General features: G+C 35.4%; 2 protein-coding genes across 2 annotated transcripts; one reads left to right on the top strand and one right to left on the bottom strand.

Moving 5' to 3' along the window:
- Positions 1–1,642: 1,642 nt before the first annotated feature.
- On the bottom strand, positions 1,643–7,982 carry LOC138314473 (sperm-associated antigen 6). The gene is made up of 9 exons (XM_069254831.1): positions 7,824–7,982; positions 6,447–6,709; positions 5,779–5,962; positions 5,315–5,520; positions 4,819–4,992; positions 4,437–4,589; positions 3,717–3,908; positions 3,036–3,298; positions 1,643–2,653 (listed from the first exon to the last, which is right to left on the bottom strand). The coding sequence occupies exons 1-9, from the start codon at positions 7,846–7,848 to the stop codon at positions 2,587–2,589; spliced, it is 1,527 nt and encodes a 508-aa protein (XP_069110932.1). The 5' UTR covers positions 7,849–7,982; the 3' UTR covers positions 1,643–2,586.
- A 105-nt stretch (positions 7,983–8,087) lies between these two features.
- Positions 8,088–11,190, top strand: LOC138314474 (CDGSH iron-sulfur domain-containing protein 3, mitochondrial-like). The gene is made up of 3 exons (XM_069254832.1): positions 8,088–8,369; positions 10,028–10,228; positions 10,835–11,190. Exons 1-3 carry the CDS (start codon positions 8,241–8,243, stop codon positions 11,030–11,032), a joined length of 528 nt encoding a protein of 175 aa, XP_069110933.1. The 5' UTR covers positions 8,088–8,240; the 3' UTR covers positions 11,033–11,190.
- The last annotated feature ends 4,306 nt before the right edge of the window (positions 11,191–15,496 follow it).

The raw sequence follows: 15,496 nt of genomic DNA, 5'->3' as shown, positions 1-15,496 counted from the left end.
CCACTTACTGGCTCTGAGCTCATGCCTTATTTCGATTTAAATCAAAATAAGACCGATATGAAATATTCCTTGTGGACCTCTGTGGTTGAGGTCACATTTAAATGTAGTTCTCCATGGGTTCTCACTCTTGGTTTAACTAAAACTGTCGCCAGAGTGGACAACAAATACCCTCCGCTGTACACATTTAGTATAACTCCATTAATAGGTGACATTGCAGAACCCTATATAGTTTAACTCAACTGTCCCTTTATGTCAGGGTTCTATGAACCAAATTTTTATCAAAATCTGTGAAGTAGTTTAGGAGGAGTGCGTCGCTCGGACAAAGTTGTCTACAGACAGACGAACGGACGGACAGTAGATCCTCCTTAACTTCGTTATAGGGATATAAAGATCCACTTTCTGGATCAGAAACCATGCCTTTTTCAATTTCAATCCAAATCAATATTGATATGGTAATATTCCTTCAAAAATGCTATCTTACTCTAATATTGAACCAAGTTTGCCTCATTTTTCTATGAAAATTATATCTGATGTGTGAATTGAGAAGATATTTGAATTTTTGGTCAATTTTACACCCTTTGGTCTGGCCCCTGTGTCTTTGAATGAAGTTCAAGGTCATACATTTGAACAAATTGGTAGCCCTTCATCCCAGCATGTCACATGCCAATATCAGATCTCTGGGTCTCTTGGTTATGAACAAGAAGTTGTTTAAAATTTTTAGCATATTTGATTCCTGTGATCTTGAATGAAGGTCAAGGTCATTCATTTGAAGAAACCTGGTACTCTTCCCTTCATCCCAGCATGTCATAGACCCAATATCATATCTATGGGTCTCTTGCTTATGAACAAGAAGTTGTTTAAAAAATTTAGCATGTTTGACTCCTGTGACCTTGAATGAAGGTCAAAGTCATTCATTTGAAGAAACCTGGTACTCTGCCCTTCATCCCAGCATGTCATGATCATAGACCAAATATCAGATCTCTGGGTCTCTTGGTTATGAACAAGATTTTTTTTTAGATTTTAGCATATTTGACTCCTGTGACCTTGAATGAAGGTCAAGGTTACTCATTTGAACAACTTAGTAGTCCTTTATCCCTCTTGGATATTAACAAGAAGTCATTAAAGATTTTAGCCTATTTGACTCCTGTGACCATGAATGAAGGTCAAGGTTATTCATTTGAACAAACTTGGTAGCCCTTCATCATCCCAGCATGCCATAGATCCAATATCAGTTTTGTAGGCCTCTTGGTTATGAACAAGAATTCGCTTTAAGATTTTAGCCTATTAGACTCCTGTGACCTTGTATGAAGGTCAATGTTAATCATTAGGACACACTTGGTAGCACTTCATCCCAGCATGCCACAGGCGAAATATCAGATATCTGGGTTTCTCGGTTATGTACAAAACAAGAAGTCTTTTAAAGATTTTAGCATATTTGACTCATGTGACCTGGAATGAAGGTCAAGGTCATTCATTTGAAGAAACCTGATCACCCTTCATCCTAGCATACTATAAGCCAAATTTCAGGACTTATACTTTTGGAGAAGTTGTTTAAAAGGAAGGTTGATGCCGGCCGGGCGGACGATGTTCTCTATTAATTTAGCAATTTTAGGTATGAATAAAATAAGACTATACAATAAGACACTTTGTTCCAAAATATCTGATCTTTATTTGTAAATCGTAAAATATCTTTTATGATTTTGTTCAAAGAATACCATTTTGACATAGTCTTTCAAAACAGTTTTACTGCATATGTATATCGAGTTCTATGACTTGGCAGTAACTATACACTTAATACTGCTTTATTCTAGTATTTATTTTAGCATTACATGTTTTAGATTACAATCAAGATTTCTATCAATTTCTTTTTTTTTTTCTTCCACTCCGTGTAATAAAAGAAATCTCTGTAACCAAATTTCTCACATCTCACTACCTCCCGCTCAAAAGTCCCTCTCCTTTTTTTATCTCTTCTTCTCATCCATTCCCATATATCTCCATGATAAATAGTGTATAATAATAAAAGTGACATTATCGTTTACCAATTTAACTTTACGTAGCTGTTAATATCCTGACAAATAAATCAAATTCTATTTGTATGCACATTGGATATTCCTGAATCTATGATAATCACTATACACCATACTGAAAAAAGATCTTACATCTTTGATTTTAATAAAATCAGTAATTGAGAAGGATTAACACTTGTATTATACTGATCATTCAGATAAGAAAATTCAAGTACATGTGCACTGTACAATTTGATAATATTATATATAACTATATGTGATGCAAATTGAATAGGCCTACACCTACAACCAATAACAAAGTTGCATGGTAATGAAGTTTTTGTAATTTAAGATGCACGACTTGTATCCAATATATCAAGTAGCTGTAGAAAAGCGTCTTCATCATCAGGTGATTGTAAAATAACGTAGTTTATCACATAAATAACCAACTGGATTGGAAAAATTCGCCTTCCAGTCAATCACCATCTGAGGACTCAATTCCATGGGATACATAAATTGTTCTTTTAACAGAATATACAATATATATAACAAGTATATAGTCAACATAAACATTATTCCTTTAAGCTTTGGGTGCGAACGTCTCCACTCTTTCTAGCAGGGCATCGGAATATCCAGGGGAGTAATATCTGTACGAGAAAAAAAAATAAAAATGTTTATTAGAAGTTAAAAAAGACAAATAGATCCTTCTCTAATTTCCCTCCCGTCTTTTTACCATTGAAACATTTATTACATTGGGGCATTGCACAAGAAATTTAACTACTTGGTAATACTGTTAAAATTAAAAATACCTATTTATCATAAAAATAAAATATAGATATCTTTTGAATATTAAATAAAAATTAATTCATTTGAGATGGAATAATATATTCCATATTAGGTATTATTGTGACATCATGTCTTTGCGAGAAAACGATGTGTAATAGCACTCACAAAAATAATGACATAACTATTGATACCTACTCACAAGGGAGCTAACTCTTTAATATGTAAAGACGGGATAATACTCACTTGACAATTTCCTCTGGGTAGCAGTTATTGATAGTGTTGACATATTCTGCAAGAGCCGAGCCAGGTTCAGCTTTAATTTCCTGTATTTTCTTCAGACCACCACTGGTGACAAATATTCTTCTAGCTTTAGAGTCGTGTGGAAGGACCTTGCTGAACTGGCCAACAACATGTTTGAGGATATTTGCAGGAGCATCGTGTAGGAGTGGTTCTAGGGCGGGCAAATGTACACATTTCTGTAAGATGTTCTTCAAAGCCTTTTTACTCTGTAAAAAAAAAAAAAAATTATTTTGCATGAAGTCTTGAAAGAAGGTACATATTTATCTAGAGGCCTGGTACAGGTCATCTGACAAACTTAAATAGCACAGGTTGTATACTTTAGGGAAAAAAATTGCTAAGACTGTAAATATGTTTGCCATCTTAGATTTCGAATAAACTCGAAACATATCAACACTTGGTTGGGACCATCATTTCAGCATGTTTCAACTTAATTGCACTGATAGAAACAGTGTTGGCAGCTATGGCAGTGACATTTTGGATCAACTCAAAAAATAACAGCACACAAATCAAGATTATTTCAGGCAAGTTCCATCTAAATCCCACTAGTTGAACTAGCATTAGAAAAGTTTGAAATGTGTTCTTTAAGATGGTGGCCAAGGCAGCCATTCACCACACTTCTCTTACCTTGGTCTGTAAATCTTCAGAAGCATCAGCGCGGAGGTAACATTGTAGGAGTTTGGGAAGTACGTTAGCAACAGCCACTGCTTTGGAATGTTCTGGCGTGTGACGACCAATTTGTCCAAGTGCCCAGGCAGCAGCAGCCTGAATGTGATCCTCTGATTCCTCTGACAATGCTATAGCTAATTGTACAACTCCCTGTTATGAAAAATAATGAAATATATTCATAATGCATCACACATTCAAATGTGGATAAAAGCACTACATATATAATATCATCATACCATAATATCTAAACATGAAATATGTACAAAAAGCGCCTGCATAACCCACCTGGTTTAATTGCCAAAGAATGTTCTGAGTACAGTTAAGTGTTTATTTCCATAAAGATGCTCCACCGCCAACAGAGCATAAACGATAATCATTATTTGAACAATAACTGATGTTTATAATTGCATGTATAGTTATAAAAGATAATTCATTTTGCTAATGGATACATATTTACTTTTTAATAAGTTATCATGTTCAAAGTCTAACTTCAGGCTTTTGGCTCTGTAAATAGTTTCTCTATACAGTTCATGTACATGTATATAATATATATATATATGTAACACTGGGTCAAGGTATTACTCAGATATATAAACATTATAATTTGACTTAAAGATATAAAATCAGGTTAAAAGAATGAACTGCCAGAAATATATACTTGAAATTATAATCACATACCTTTGAAACAATAACAGCCATAGCAAGGTTTTCTGAGTGAGCAGCAACATAGCCTAACATCATTATTCCTGGGAGTCTGATATTACTTCTGCAATCTCCAACGTAATCTACGACTGCAGCAACTCCACCAGCATTCACAATCAACTGGGCAAGCTGAAACACAAAAACCACAATATGATAATATTATCTATGTAGAGAAATTTTTATTTAGAAATCAACTTCCATATGACAAATTTTGTATACTCATGCAGATCAATGATATAATTTTTACCACACTGCATGTATTTCCAAAAATTTGGATGTTCTAAACTTTCAGAAAATTATGAATTTAACTTTTACTACCCAGTCTGGTAGCCTCCTATAGAATTCATGTGTTGCTCACCTCTGGTGTGTGCTTTGCGATTTCTCGGATAAGTGTGGCTACGTTTTTCTTGACATACTCATCGGGATCTTTCAGACAGGTGAGAACAGCTGGGAAAATTTCCGCTTCAACTACCATCTCTGCCAGGTCCACAGAATGTTTTGAAATCTGACTCAGGGCTGAGAACACTTGCCTCTGTCAATGAAAGAAATTTCATTTTTAGGCAAAAAAAATTTCTTTACTGTAAACAAAATACACAGAACATTATGAAACCTGATGCAAGAATTTTAATTTTACTGATTAAAGAGCAAATCTAAAGTGTTTTCAGGATTATATAGTATAACATACAATTAAGATTGAAATAGTTTATTAATAATTGCAGCTATAGTTGCATACAATGCAAACGAAATTTGTTCGTAAATTGAAAAAAGTTCAAACAATTTTAAAAATATCAGCTCATAGTATTGATATTAGCGACACTATTACTGACAAATTTTTCAACACTTGGGTATGTTACCTTGAGTTTTGCATCTGGGTTGAGGATCATTTGAGCCAAATGAGCAATAGCTCCAGCATCTACAACAGTCTGTGCAAGCTCTGGAGAATGTTTGCAGATATCACTGAGAGCAGAAGCAGCAATCCGTTTTAGGGAGAGTTCAGGCTCCTGGATGCACAGAACTAGCAGAGGAACTGCTCCAGCATCAACAACAGCCTGGGCAAGCTCTGTAGAACATTTCAAAGGGAAATAAACAAGGTATTAAAGCAATGTTGGAACAAAAAATCAATATCACAAACATTAATATTGCATTTTTCATAAAATTAATTTTGGATTTGACTGGTCATCTAACGGTATATAAAAAGGTTTAGATGGATACCATAACATCATATGGACATTACTAAAGGTCCAAATTAGTTGATAATTATCCTTTGTGATTATATTTGTGTTATATCTGGACATGTATCCTAAATATCATTGCATACCTGCATTATGTCTGGCTATGTAACCCAGTGCCCATGCTGCCCCTTCTTTTACCCCTGGATCAAACTCCTCTAGACATATCACCAATGCATCAAGAGCCCCGCAATCCACCACAGACTGGGCTAGCTGAGGAGAGTGCTTGGCAACAGCTCTCAGGACAAATGCAGCAGCTTTCTTATAGAATCTCTTTAAAATAAAATAAAAAATAAAGTTTTATTAAAACAATTTATAATAATTGTGAATATGTAGGCATTTGAGATATAATGTATCTTTAAGAGAAATACAAAATTTGCTTTACAAGGATGCACTCTATGATTCCTAGATGAAAAACTTTGACAAACTTTTCATGAATGTCCATAAATTATTCCTAAATGTTTAACTTTTAAAACAAAATTTCAGCAAAATTCCCCATTTAGGACCCTGGCCCTCTGCACCAGGCTCATGATGGCTATAAGTCATCTTGACCCTTCAGGTCAGATGATCATGACCATGCAAATAAAGAAATCAATCACCTTTAGAATGATCAAGTGCTATTGAAAGAGATTCAGAAGGCAAACACTTAAATTGGAATTATATTCTACACTTTAAAGTTTATAATTTCCAAGATTATAAAGATTAAATAGAGATAAATGCATACTTTTACAGTTGGTAAAAATTAATTAATTCTTACATTTTGCTCAGCAAGGGAATAAACAAGTTGGGGAAGAATATCGCCCTTCACTACGGCCTCTGCCAAGTCATCATTGTAGTTGGCCAGGCGTCCCAGTGCTAGAGCAGCGGTCTGTTGTATAGTGGGAACAATGTCAAGTAGCAGAGGTCGAAGAAGGGACATAACTCCAGCATTTTGAAGTGTTTCGATGTTCTGTGGTCTGCTTGCTAACTCTGCTACTGTCTGAACAAACTGTGTCCTAGCCTTCTGATATTGTTCAAAAACTGAAAAGTAAAATGTATGAATTGCTAATATTTTCAACATTCCTATATTAAACAGTTCTGCTGTAATTACAGTAGCTGTTAAAAGTAATGTGTCTGCATGTCTATAACTTTATATTCTATCTCTGTGTCTAGATCTCACTGTCTAGATCTCACTACATGTACCTAGCTGTATTAAATACAATATACCTTTTTCTTTTTACATGTCTTAGAATATCGACTGTACGGACATTGTTCTTGACTTTGCTGTAAAGTTAGCTAACTGTTGAAGTGGAAAAGATACCACCTTCTGACTGAAAAGTCAGTCAGAAAGTGATATCTTTTCCGCTACAAGAGTAGCTACCGTAAAGTTGTCCTTCTCTGTACGGTACCATACTGAAGTATACTATACAATTTGTATATGCCCTATGCTCAATCATCTTGAACATGTTTGTCGTACTTTGTACTTGCATACAAAAATAAGATCCTACACCAAACAATAAACATGCTAAAATAAATTGAAATGTAAACAAATCCCAAAACCACTATTCTGTGGTGGCAGTTTCTAAAGTGAGTGAATGTGTCAATAAAATTTAAATAATGTCCATATATTGTTTAGAGCGCCATTTTGTTTCTTAGTAAACAAATGTCGATGTCAACCAACATTTCACACTATTTTAAAAAGAACAAAAAATCATCTGACGGGTAGGCCTACATGTGTATTTTCTTCGTATCAGAAGTATTACTTAACTAAATTCGACTTATATTATTACATTTTTGAATTATGGGATTATTGCATTCACGAATTTCGGGCTCTTGATCGAGATGTTGATGCATTTACATGTATGGTTATGTTGCTGCATGTGCTAAGAAACACATGTATTAAGGTAAAGGGGTCATGCAAAAATTAATATGTCCTAAAACTTCAGGTAACTAGATATGTAACAACAGTTACATTGTATATCAGTTAACTCATGATTGGTTAAATTCGCAATTTTTCGGAATAACAACTTGACGCGGCGTACAAATGTTTCGTCTTCTGAAGTGGTAGGCAGATACTATTCTGAATATTGCTTTCAAAATAGACTTCGTCTAAAAATCATGTTTTTCAAATATCAAAATAAATGTGGAATATTACCTTGTAATACCTGTCGTTGACTCATTTTGAACCAATATGTTTTGTAGACGACCAGATGAGTGTAAGAATTTTGTTGAACTTCACAGTGACGAGCTTTGCTTGCCTCAATACACCGTTGCCAAGGAAAGTCACTATGAACCCGACGCTTGATTAAACACACTAGTCTCAATCAACCGGACGCTTGATACGTATGTGCAGGCGTACACATTTGAGTGATACGTCAAAAAGGAGCCTAGAGGGTTTGGCATCTATCATCCTGGGGTGGTAGCAATACAAATTACCACACTGTTACCCACGCAACGGCTAGGCTAGTCAAAGCGGTCTCCCTGCAAATTCGAGCAGTACTGTAGTTTCGATTTCTATTTTTACCCAACCAATGAGCGTGAGCGAAGCAAAAGATGTACATGATTTCCACCAATGAAATCAAGGTTTATTTGTGGTTCTGGGGCCGATTCTACACCTGACTGTGGACAACAAATTAAAATGGCACAACGCAAAGCTTTTTGTTCCGGGGTCACCTTCTTGAAACACCGGACGATTTTCAAGGTAGAGATATCGATAATACAATAATATGAACCTTGCATAACAGTTAACATGGAAAGAGCGGAGCTTTATGTTACTGTGCAGTAGTTACAGATCTTGACATATAATCAGGTTCAGGACAACCCTGCATATGGCCATGGGTAACAGTTACCCATTTGAGTAACAGTTACCTGTTTGAGTAATCAATAAGTTACCAAAATGACCCAAATGAGGAATTCTGTGAAAGAAAAATGCATGAAGTTTTAAACTGTTTTATCAAAAAAGGGTGTAATAATTTTTACATGGCACCAAAAAGTCACAAGCTAAATCACCTTCATTGCTTACTATGGTTCTAAAAATAGAACACAGGTAAAACTCATTCAACCATGACATTGCACTGAATGTCCCTGATGGCTATACATGTACACTGTACTGTAGTCAGTGGAGAACACTTTAATTGTCATCTTACAACAGAATTTGATATTTCATGCACTTAAACATATAGTCTTGGATCAGTTGTAAGACATGCTAAAAATTATGACGCCCTAATTTTTGACAATAATTTTTAAAACAACATTTTGTGTTTTCTTTTCACATAATTCCTCATTAGGGTAATTTATTGATTACTCAAACAGGTAAATGTTACTCAAATGGGTAATCGGAACTGAAATACAGGGTTGTGCCCAACCTGATAATGTATGGCCTCATTCCTAATGATTAGATATGTATAAGATAGGTCATGTCCAAGGATTTATAAATGAGAAGGATTTGTCACTGCCTCTTTACACTAATAACCACTGTGCCAGACGCCTAAAAACATTTTTCTCAACAATTTTTCTGTACTTGTCTTACTGAGTCAAAAGAAACGCCAATGTAAAACTTAATAAATTCCACAATGTCTAGTCCTTGGTTAAAGATGCTCCACCGCTGACAAATGGTATTTTTTCACTATCAAAAACAGAAGCAGGCAATCTGGTATTTTTCTTCAGTTACAAAAGTTACTTACTTCACACCATTACCACCATTGAAAAGTTTGAGCTTCTAATTTTACTTAAAGTTTAAAATATAAAAAATAATTAATTGCATCCCGAAAAAAATTCCTGGCACTATATCCTATATGGAATGAATTACTGATTGCGCATGCACCAAAAGCAAAAGAAATTATTTTATATTATATTTTGTGTTAATTAGACATAAATATACACGATTAAACACCAATTATTGTTCAAATGATGAGTATCATTTTTGCTCTGTCGGCGGTGGAGCATCTTTAATACTACACACAAGATTTAGAAGAAATGTTGTAAATTTTCATTATAAAATATGACATCTCAGGAAATGTCAGCCCGCTTCAGAAAGTAAAACGGTTAGCCTCGCACCCGTAAGCTACAATGTACATGAAATGTTGGGCCGGTGGACATAAAGGAAAATCAGTCATTGTCCAACATCACAGTCAGTGCACAAACATAAAAGCACTTGCGACATACATTGTATTTGTCCAAAACCTAGAGTGTCAAATCCTTCTCGCCTAAAAATCCTAGACTTAATTATATTGTATCTCTCTTATACATGTACAATTATCTCATCATCAGGAAAGAGACTCTGTGACAAGGTGGAACTCTTAAGGGGTCATGATTGTTGGTGTGATCCGTTTCCCAATAAAGACTTTTGTTTATTTTCAGAATTTCACTAGAACCTGTAGCAGCTCTTCCAAAAAACCTATCCAACCGAAGGAGGTCAAACATCCCGAGACAGACCTGGCCTCACAATACCCAGATACAAGTATTGTAAAGGGTCGAGTGGCAGAAAAAACGCCGTTCAGGATAGAACTTCAGGCAGGAAAGAGATACTCATGGTGTGCCTGCGGACACAGTCATTCACAGGTAAAATGTCTAAATCGAAATGTTATGCTTTAGAAGTTATTTGTAGGTTCTTTTTCACTCACCGTCATCAGATGGTAGGCTGTTCAAATTGCATTTTATTTGTCCATGGTCTGTCCTTTCATCCATTAACAATTTTTGTTTGCACTATTTTTTTAGCAGTTACTACTAGGCCACTAGGAGGGTCCCACATTCACACACATTCACACCTTCTGAACCTTTATGACCCACTGATCACAAATCAAAATTTTACATTGCATAAGGTGGAATGAACTTCTGGTTATGACGTCATCAAGTTGGCCATGATCTCGAATCTGTCTGTCTGTCTGTAGACACAACTTTTTCTAGCGAACTCGATCCTCCTAAACTACTTGACAAATTTTGATAAAATTTGGTACCCATAACCCTGACATCAAAACTGTCCCCTACTAATGTAATTATTACTAAATTTGTGCAGCAGGGGTAAGTTATCCACTCTGGCGACAGTTCTAGTTGTAATTTTACTAAATAAACCAGCTGAAGCTTTTTTGTGTCCCGAATCGTTTAAAAGTCTTGTTATATAACGCTTAAAAATGTTTGACTTTAATTATGGTGATTTTTATCTTGCAGCCTTTTTGTGATGGGAACCACAAGCGCAAACAAGAAGAATTGAAAAACCCTCGATTGATGCCTTTACGATTTAAAGTGGAAGAAACAAAGGAGTATTGGCTGTGTCGTTGTAAACAAACTGATAACCCTCCATTCTGTGATGGTAGCCACAAAGAGCCTGAGGTAGCCAACATCAACAGGATTTTCCCAACAACATAGAACTGATGACTTACAATTAATTGAATTTTGTTGTGATTTATGAAAAAAAAAAGTTGTTTACTTTTAAAAGTATTATTCAAGATGTGAATGTGACAAAACAATGACTAAATGAATCAATTGATTTTGAAATGTCAATAAATAAATAAATTGATTTTTAAGTGTCGATTTGATTTCATTTCTGATCAGTAATGTTTAGCTCCCCTCTCAAAGAGAGAGAGAGAATGGGGGTTGGCTAAAAGAATTGTCCTGGCAGCAGCGTTGAAAATGGCCAGGTGAAGGTTGGTGCAAGTGATGAAATACTGTAGCAACTGACATTGATTTGTGATCAATGTAGGATTGAGTATTATAATGGGTATATACAAGGACGAAAAATGTGTAGACCAATTAGATTAAGGATCTGTACCGGTCCTCTTTTTACGTGGACATAGGTATTGTTTAGGTCCTTTTCGGCCCCAAAATCCATCAGATTTTTTCAATGAAATATTAAGAAATAAAATTATTTCATTTTCAATATTTAGAACGTTACTGATTTAACTGTGATTAAGTTTTCCAGCGTTATGCTGCCATGGTAACCATCTGAAATATGCATAAATTAACAAATTGAATTTTATTTTTTTTTCATTTTTTGCTCTTTTTTGATAGTTTGTGTCCTAGAAACAACAGCACATAATCTTGTACAAATTTAGCATTTATTTAGAATATGCACAGGCACCTCAGACACATTTGTTCAAAGATGCTCTCTTTGATTCCTTGATGAAAAAGGTAGCAAAAATGGCCAAAATTGACCAAATTTCCAGATTATCATAATTTTGGCACATTTAGGATGGTTACGGATTACCATAGCAACTACAGCTGCAATAATACATAGCTATTCTAGCAATGATGTATTTGATATTCAACAATTTAACAGGTTTGAAAATTTGATGGGTTTGGGGGCCAAAAAGTATCCAAACCATACATAGTCCTTTATTACTAAAGCCAGGCTTACTGGCGTCCGAAATGGACTTATGACAATGTATTTGTTTTGAATTGATGCAGGTTTTTGGAAAACTTCTTGCCAAATTTTGTTCTATCAGGGCTATTCCGACTGAAACTGCTTATACTCATCCTTGATACTCCCTGGACTATCACATAGTAAAACTGGAGGCAGCTCAGAGGGAAAGCCAATCACAGGCCTGCAAATATTTCCTTTGAAGACTACAGAGAGAGCGACGCCCAACTTCAAAGCCACATAGTCAACCACAGCGTACCTTTATACGGCTCTTTTGATGTATATGAAATGACTAAATTAATACCTGTTTTGTTGCTTCCGGTTTTACTATGATATTGTCCAGGGGTGTAGAGATCGTAAGTGATTAGAACAGCATGTTCGAGACTGAACTTGTTACGTCTTAAGAGGCTAATATTAGTTTATGGTACTAATAGTACTAATATTTCCTGCTGGATGTAACGTTTTGGTATCAGTGCGGATTTAAGCCACTCAGCATTAGGAACCAACTTCAGATTTAATAATTTCTACCTACATGGTACATGGTTTTAGCTATTTTGCATTAGGGACCAAGTACATATTTGATAATTTTGACTGAGACTACTATTCCTTATAATGGCAATGTTTGATATTTTGTAACTTCGATTCCTTAGTTACCTGGGCATTGTCTTTCAGATTATGTTTTGATAATCTCTCCCTTCGTACGTTTTTAGCCATTATGCATCCGTGACCAACTACAGATTAGATAATTGTAATAGAGACTGCTATTCTATACACAGGTAATGGGATTTTGATAACTTCGACTCGCGTTGTTGCTTGTGGTGTGACAAATGTTGACAAGAGACTGTCATTCCAAATGAAGCAAATAGGTTTTGCTATTTTGAAATGTGTAATTATTAATCGGGTAGCTTTGTATTATTATTCAGATTGTGTTTTGTTATTGCACCCCTTCTTGCGTGATTGCCCTACAATGTATATATATTTTGTATTATTGTCCTATGACCATTTCGAGTTCAGATAGTGTCTTTGTCTGTCAAAGTACTTTGCATCAGTGACCAACCATAGTTGTAACAGTGGTGATAGTGACAGCTGTTCAATATATAGCGAATCGGCTTTTGCTGTTTTATCTATGATAACTTTATATTGTCATTCAGATTAAGTTTTGACGATTTCCATATGTTCGATTTTTGACCAATCTGCATCTGTGAAATTTCGATGTTTGGGCAATGTTATCTATAAGTGATTGTAACGTACACATGTAATCACCATATCCGTGAATACTAAACACCAACTCTAAAATTTTGTACCACTTAGCGAAAAAAGTCTCCCTAAGTCTACATTTCTATGAAAATATTATTTTGGATACGATGACAGCTTTTGATGAAATCAATTAGAATTATAGATTTGATGTAAATTGTAACGAAGGCTCGCGACACCAGTTATTGTCATTCATTGTCACTGGGTTTTGATTATTAGCCAGGCTTTTATCAATGACATTCTGGTGTCCCAGTAAGGCTGTCTACATTTAACCTTATCGTCGTCAATAAGCGTATCCTCGAATTCTAAATTAGAAAGAATTACAAAAGACACTCAATTGTGACCGAACCGTTAAACGTCACCTTCCTTGTTTACCTTGTTTATATCTTCTAGGCTAAAAACTCTCCATAAGCCAGCATTTTAAACAAAAGATGACATTTTCCCATAAGTATTTCAAATAGTTCAATATTATTTTTTCAGCATATAATATGTAAGCCTGAGTGTTTTTAAAATAATAACAATATTTCTGACACATTCTCCATAAGTACTTAGCTACTCTCCAAAACATCTCTAAATTGAAAATATATATTTGATTCCATAGCGATATTATTAGCAATATGTTCTTTCATGTATTTTGCATATTGCAGTGTTATCTGTCCTTGCGGATAGGTATTGATTTTGACGTCAGATGTTTACGAGCATAACGTGGTTTTTTTTGAGAAAACGACGTGAATTGCGCCCACAAAATAATGACGTCACAATCGATACCTACCCGCAAGGGAGCTAATTCTGTGATATGCAATGAAGGTACGTATGGTTGATTCGATCACTGCAAGCGACAATCGTAACCATGTAAACGAGTTATGCTGTCGTCTTTATGTTCAAATTGATTATATTAAGAAAGTGATGAAGGAGACATTGAGACTTTATGCTAAATACTTTTCTTTAATTGCGATTATCACTCTCCATACTCCGGGGGTTCCGATCACCTACGATCTCTACACCCCTTGACTATCTCATAGTAAAACTGAAGGCAGCTCATGGAGGAAAATTCAACCAATACCAAGCCTGCAAAGATTTCCCTTAAAGACTACAGAGAGAGAGAGCGCGACGCCTAACTTCAAAACAAATAGTCAACCACAGTGTACCGTTATACGGCTCTTTTGATGTACATCAAAGGACTAAATTACCTGTTCTGTTGCCTCCAGTTTTACTGTAGAGATCGAGGATGCCCGAATATCAGCTCTCTTCAAATCCATCGCATTGCATTTTATTTGTCTCCAATTTAAATTGAATTGTTTGGTGGTAAAGTAAAGAAAAGATGTTGTTAGTAAACACTTTACACTTTTGACTTTATGAACAGAGGGATCTTGGCGCCCACCAAATAATGATCTATGTCTGACAATGGAAAGATGGATCTTTTCTCTACTTTTCAATTTTTTTTTCAAACATACACAACACATAAAATTTGAGACAGATCGCTTCAGTACTCTCTGAGAAATAGCACAATCTGATTAAAATACAGATCCTTATTATCACTACGTTGGATAAGAGGATCTGAGGACATCCCTTCAGGGGTCACGTCAAGATGACATTTTGAAATGGCCAATCAAATTGGCACTGCCAGAATCTTGACTGGGGACGAAATAGTTTGAAAAAGCTGTCCCAAATTATTTTCGTGTATGTAGTCATCTCGCCCGAAGTGCACAACAAAGCTAATTGTATATGTATACTGGGGCGAAAAGACGTTTTCAATTGATTTTGTAAGGTGTAAAAACTGCATTTGCTCTGAAACACACGTGGTATAAAGGTCATCTGGACGTGACCCTTTATAGGATATTGTCAGATCCTCTATTGAACGGAGTGGTTATAAGGATCTGTGTTTTAATCAGATTGAGAAATAGCGGTAACAAACTTTAACTATCAAAATCCAAGATGGCTCTTTCGCGACCATCTTTTTGATCAATCGATCCCAAAACGCAATAAGCACAGCTAGGGACCAAGGGGAACCTACATGTGAAATTTGAGAATGATTCATTCAAAACTTTCTGAGAAATAGCGATAACAACCTTTAACTATTAAGATCCAAGATGGCTGCCTGGCGGCCATCTTGAGGACCGATCGATCCCAAAACGCAATAGGCATAACAAGGTCCAAAGGGGATAACAAGGTCCAAAGGGGAAAGATCCCTTCAGTACTTTCTGAAAAATAGCGAAAAC

This window comes from Argopecten irradians, chromosome 2 (assembly GCF_041381155.1).
Source record: "Argopecten irradians isolate NY chromosome 2, Ai_NY, whole genome shotgun sequence".
In the NCBI taxonomy this organism is placed as follows: Eukaryota; Metazoa; Mollusca; class Bivalvia; order Pectinida; family Pectinidae; genus Argopecten; species Argopecten irradians.
Note: the sequence above shows the minus strand (reverse complement) of the source record. Positions and strands in the feature narration are given on the sequence as shown.

Bases quoted from the DNA above. Each gene is read 5' to 3' on its own strand.
- LOC138314473 (XM_069254831.1), bottom strand. From the start codon at position 7,848: ATGAGTCAACGACAGGTATTACAAG. The intron at 6,710-7,823 runs GTAATATTCCAC...TTTACTTTTCAG, and splicing joins TCAACGACAGGTATTACAAG to TTTTTGAACAATATCAGAAG. The intron at 3,299-3,716 runs GTAAGAGAAGTG...TTTTTTTTACAG, and splicing joins CTGAAGATTTACAGACCAAG to AGTAAAAAGGCTTTGAAGAA.
- LOC138314474 (XM_069254832.1), top strand. From the start codon at position 8,241: ATGAAATCAAGGTTTATTTGTGGTTCTGGGGCCGATTCTACACCTGAC. The intron at 8,370-10,027 runs GTAGAGATATCG...GTTTATTTTCAG, and splicing joins AACACCGGACGATTTTCAAG to AATTTCACTAGAACCTGTAG. The intron at 10,229-10,834 runs GTAAAATGTCTA...TTTATCTTGCAG, and splicing joins GCGGACACAGTCATTCACAG to CCTTTTTGTGATGGGAACCA.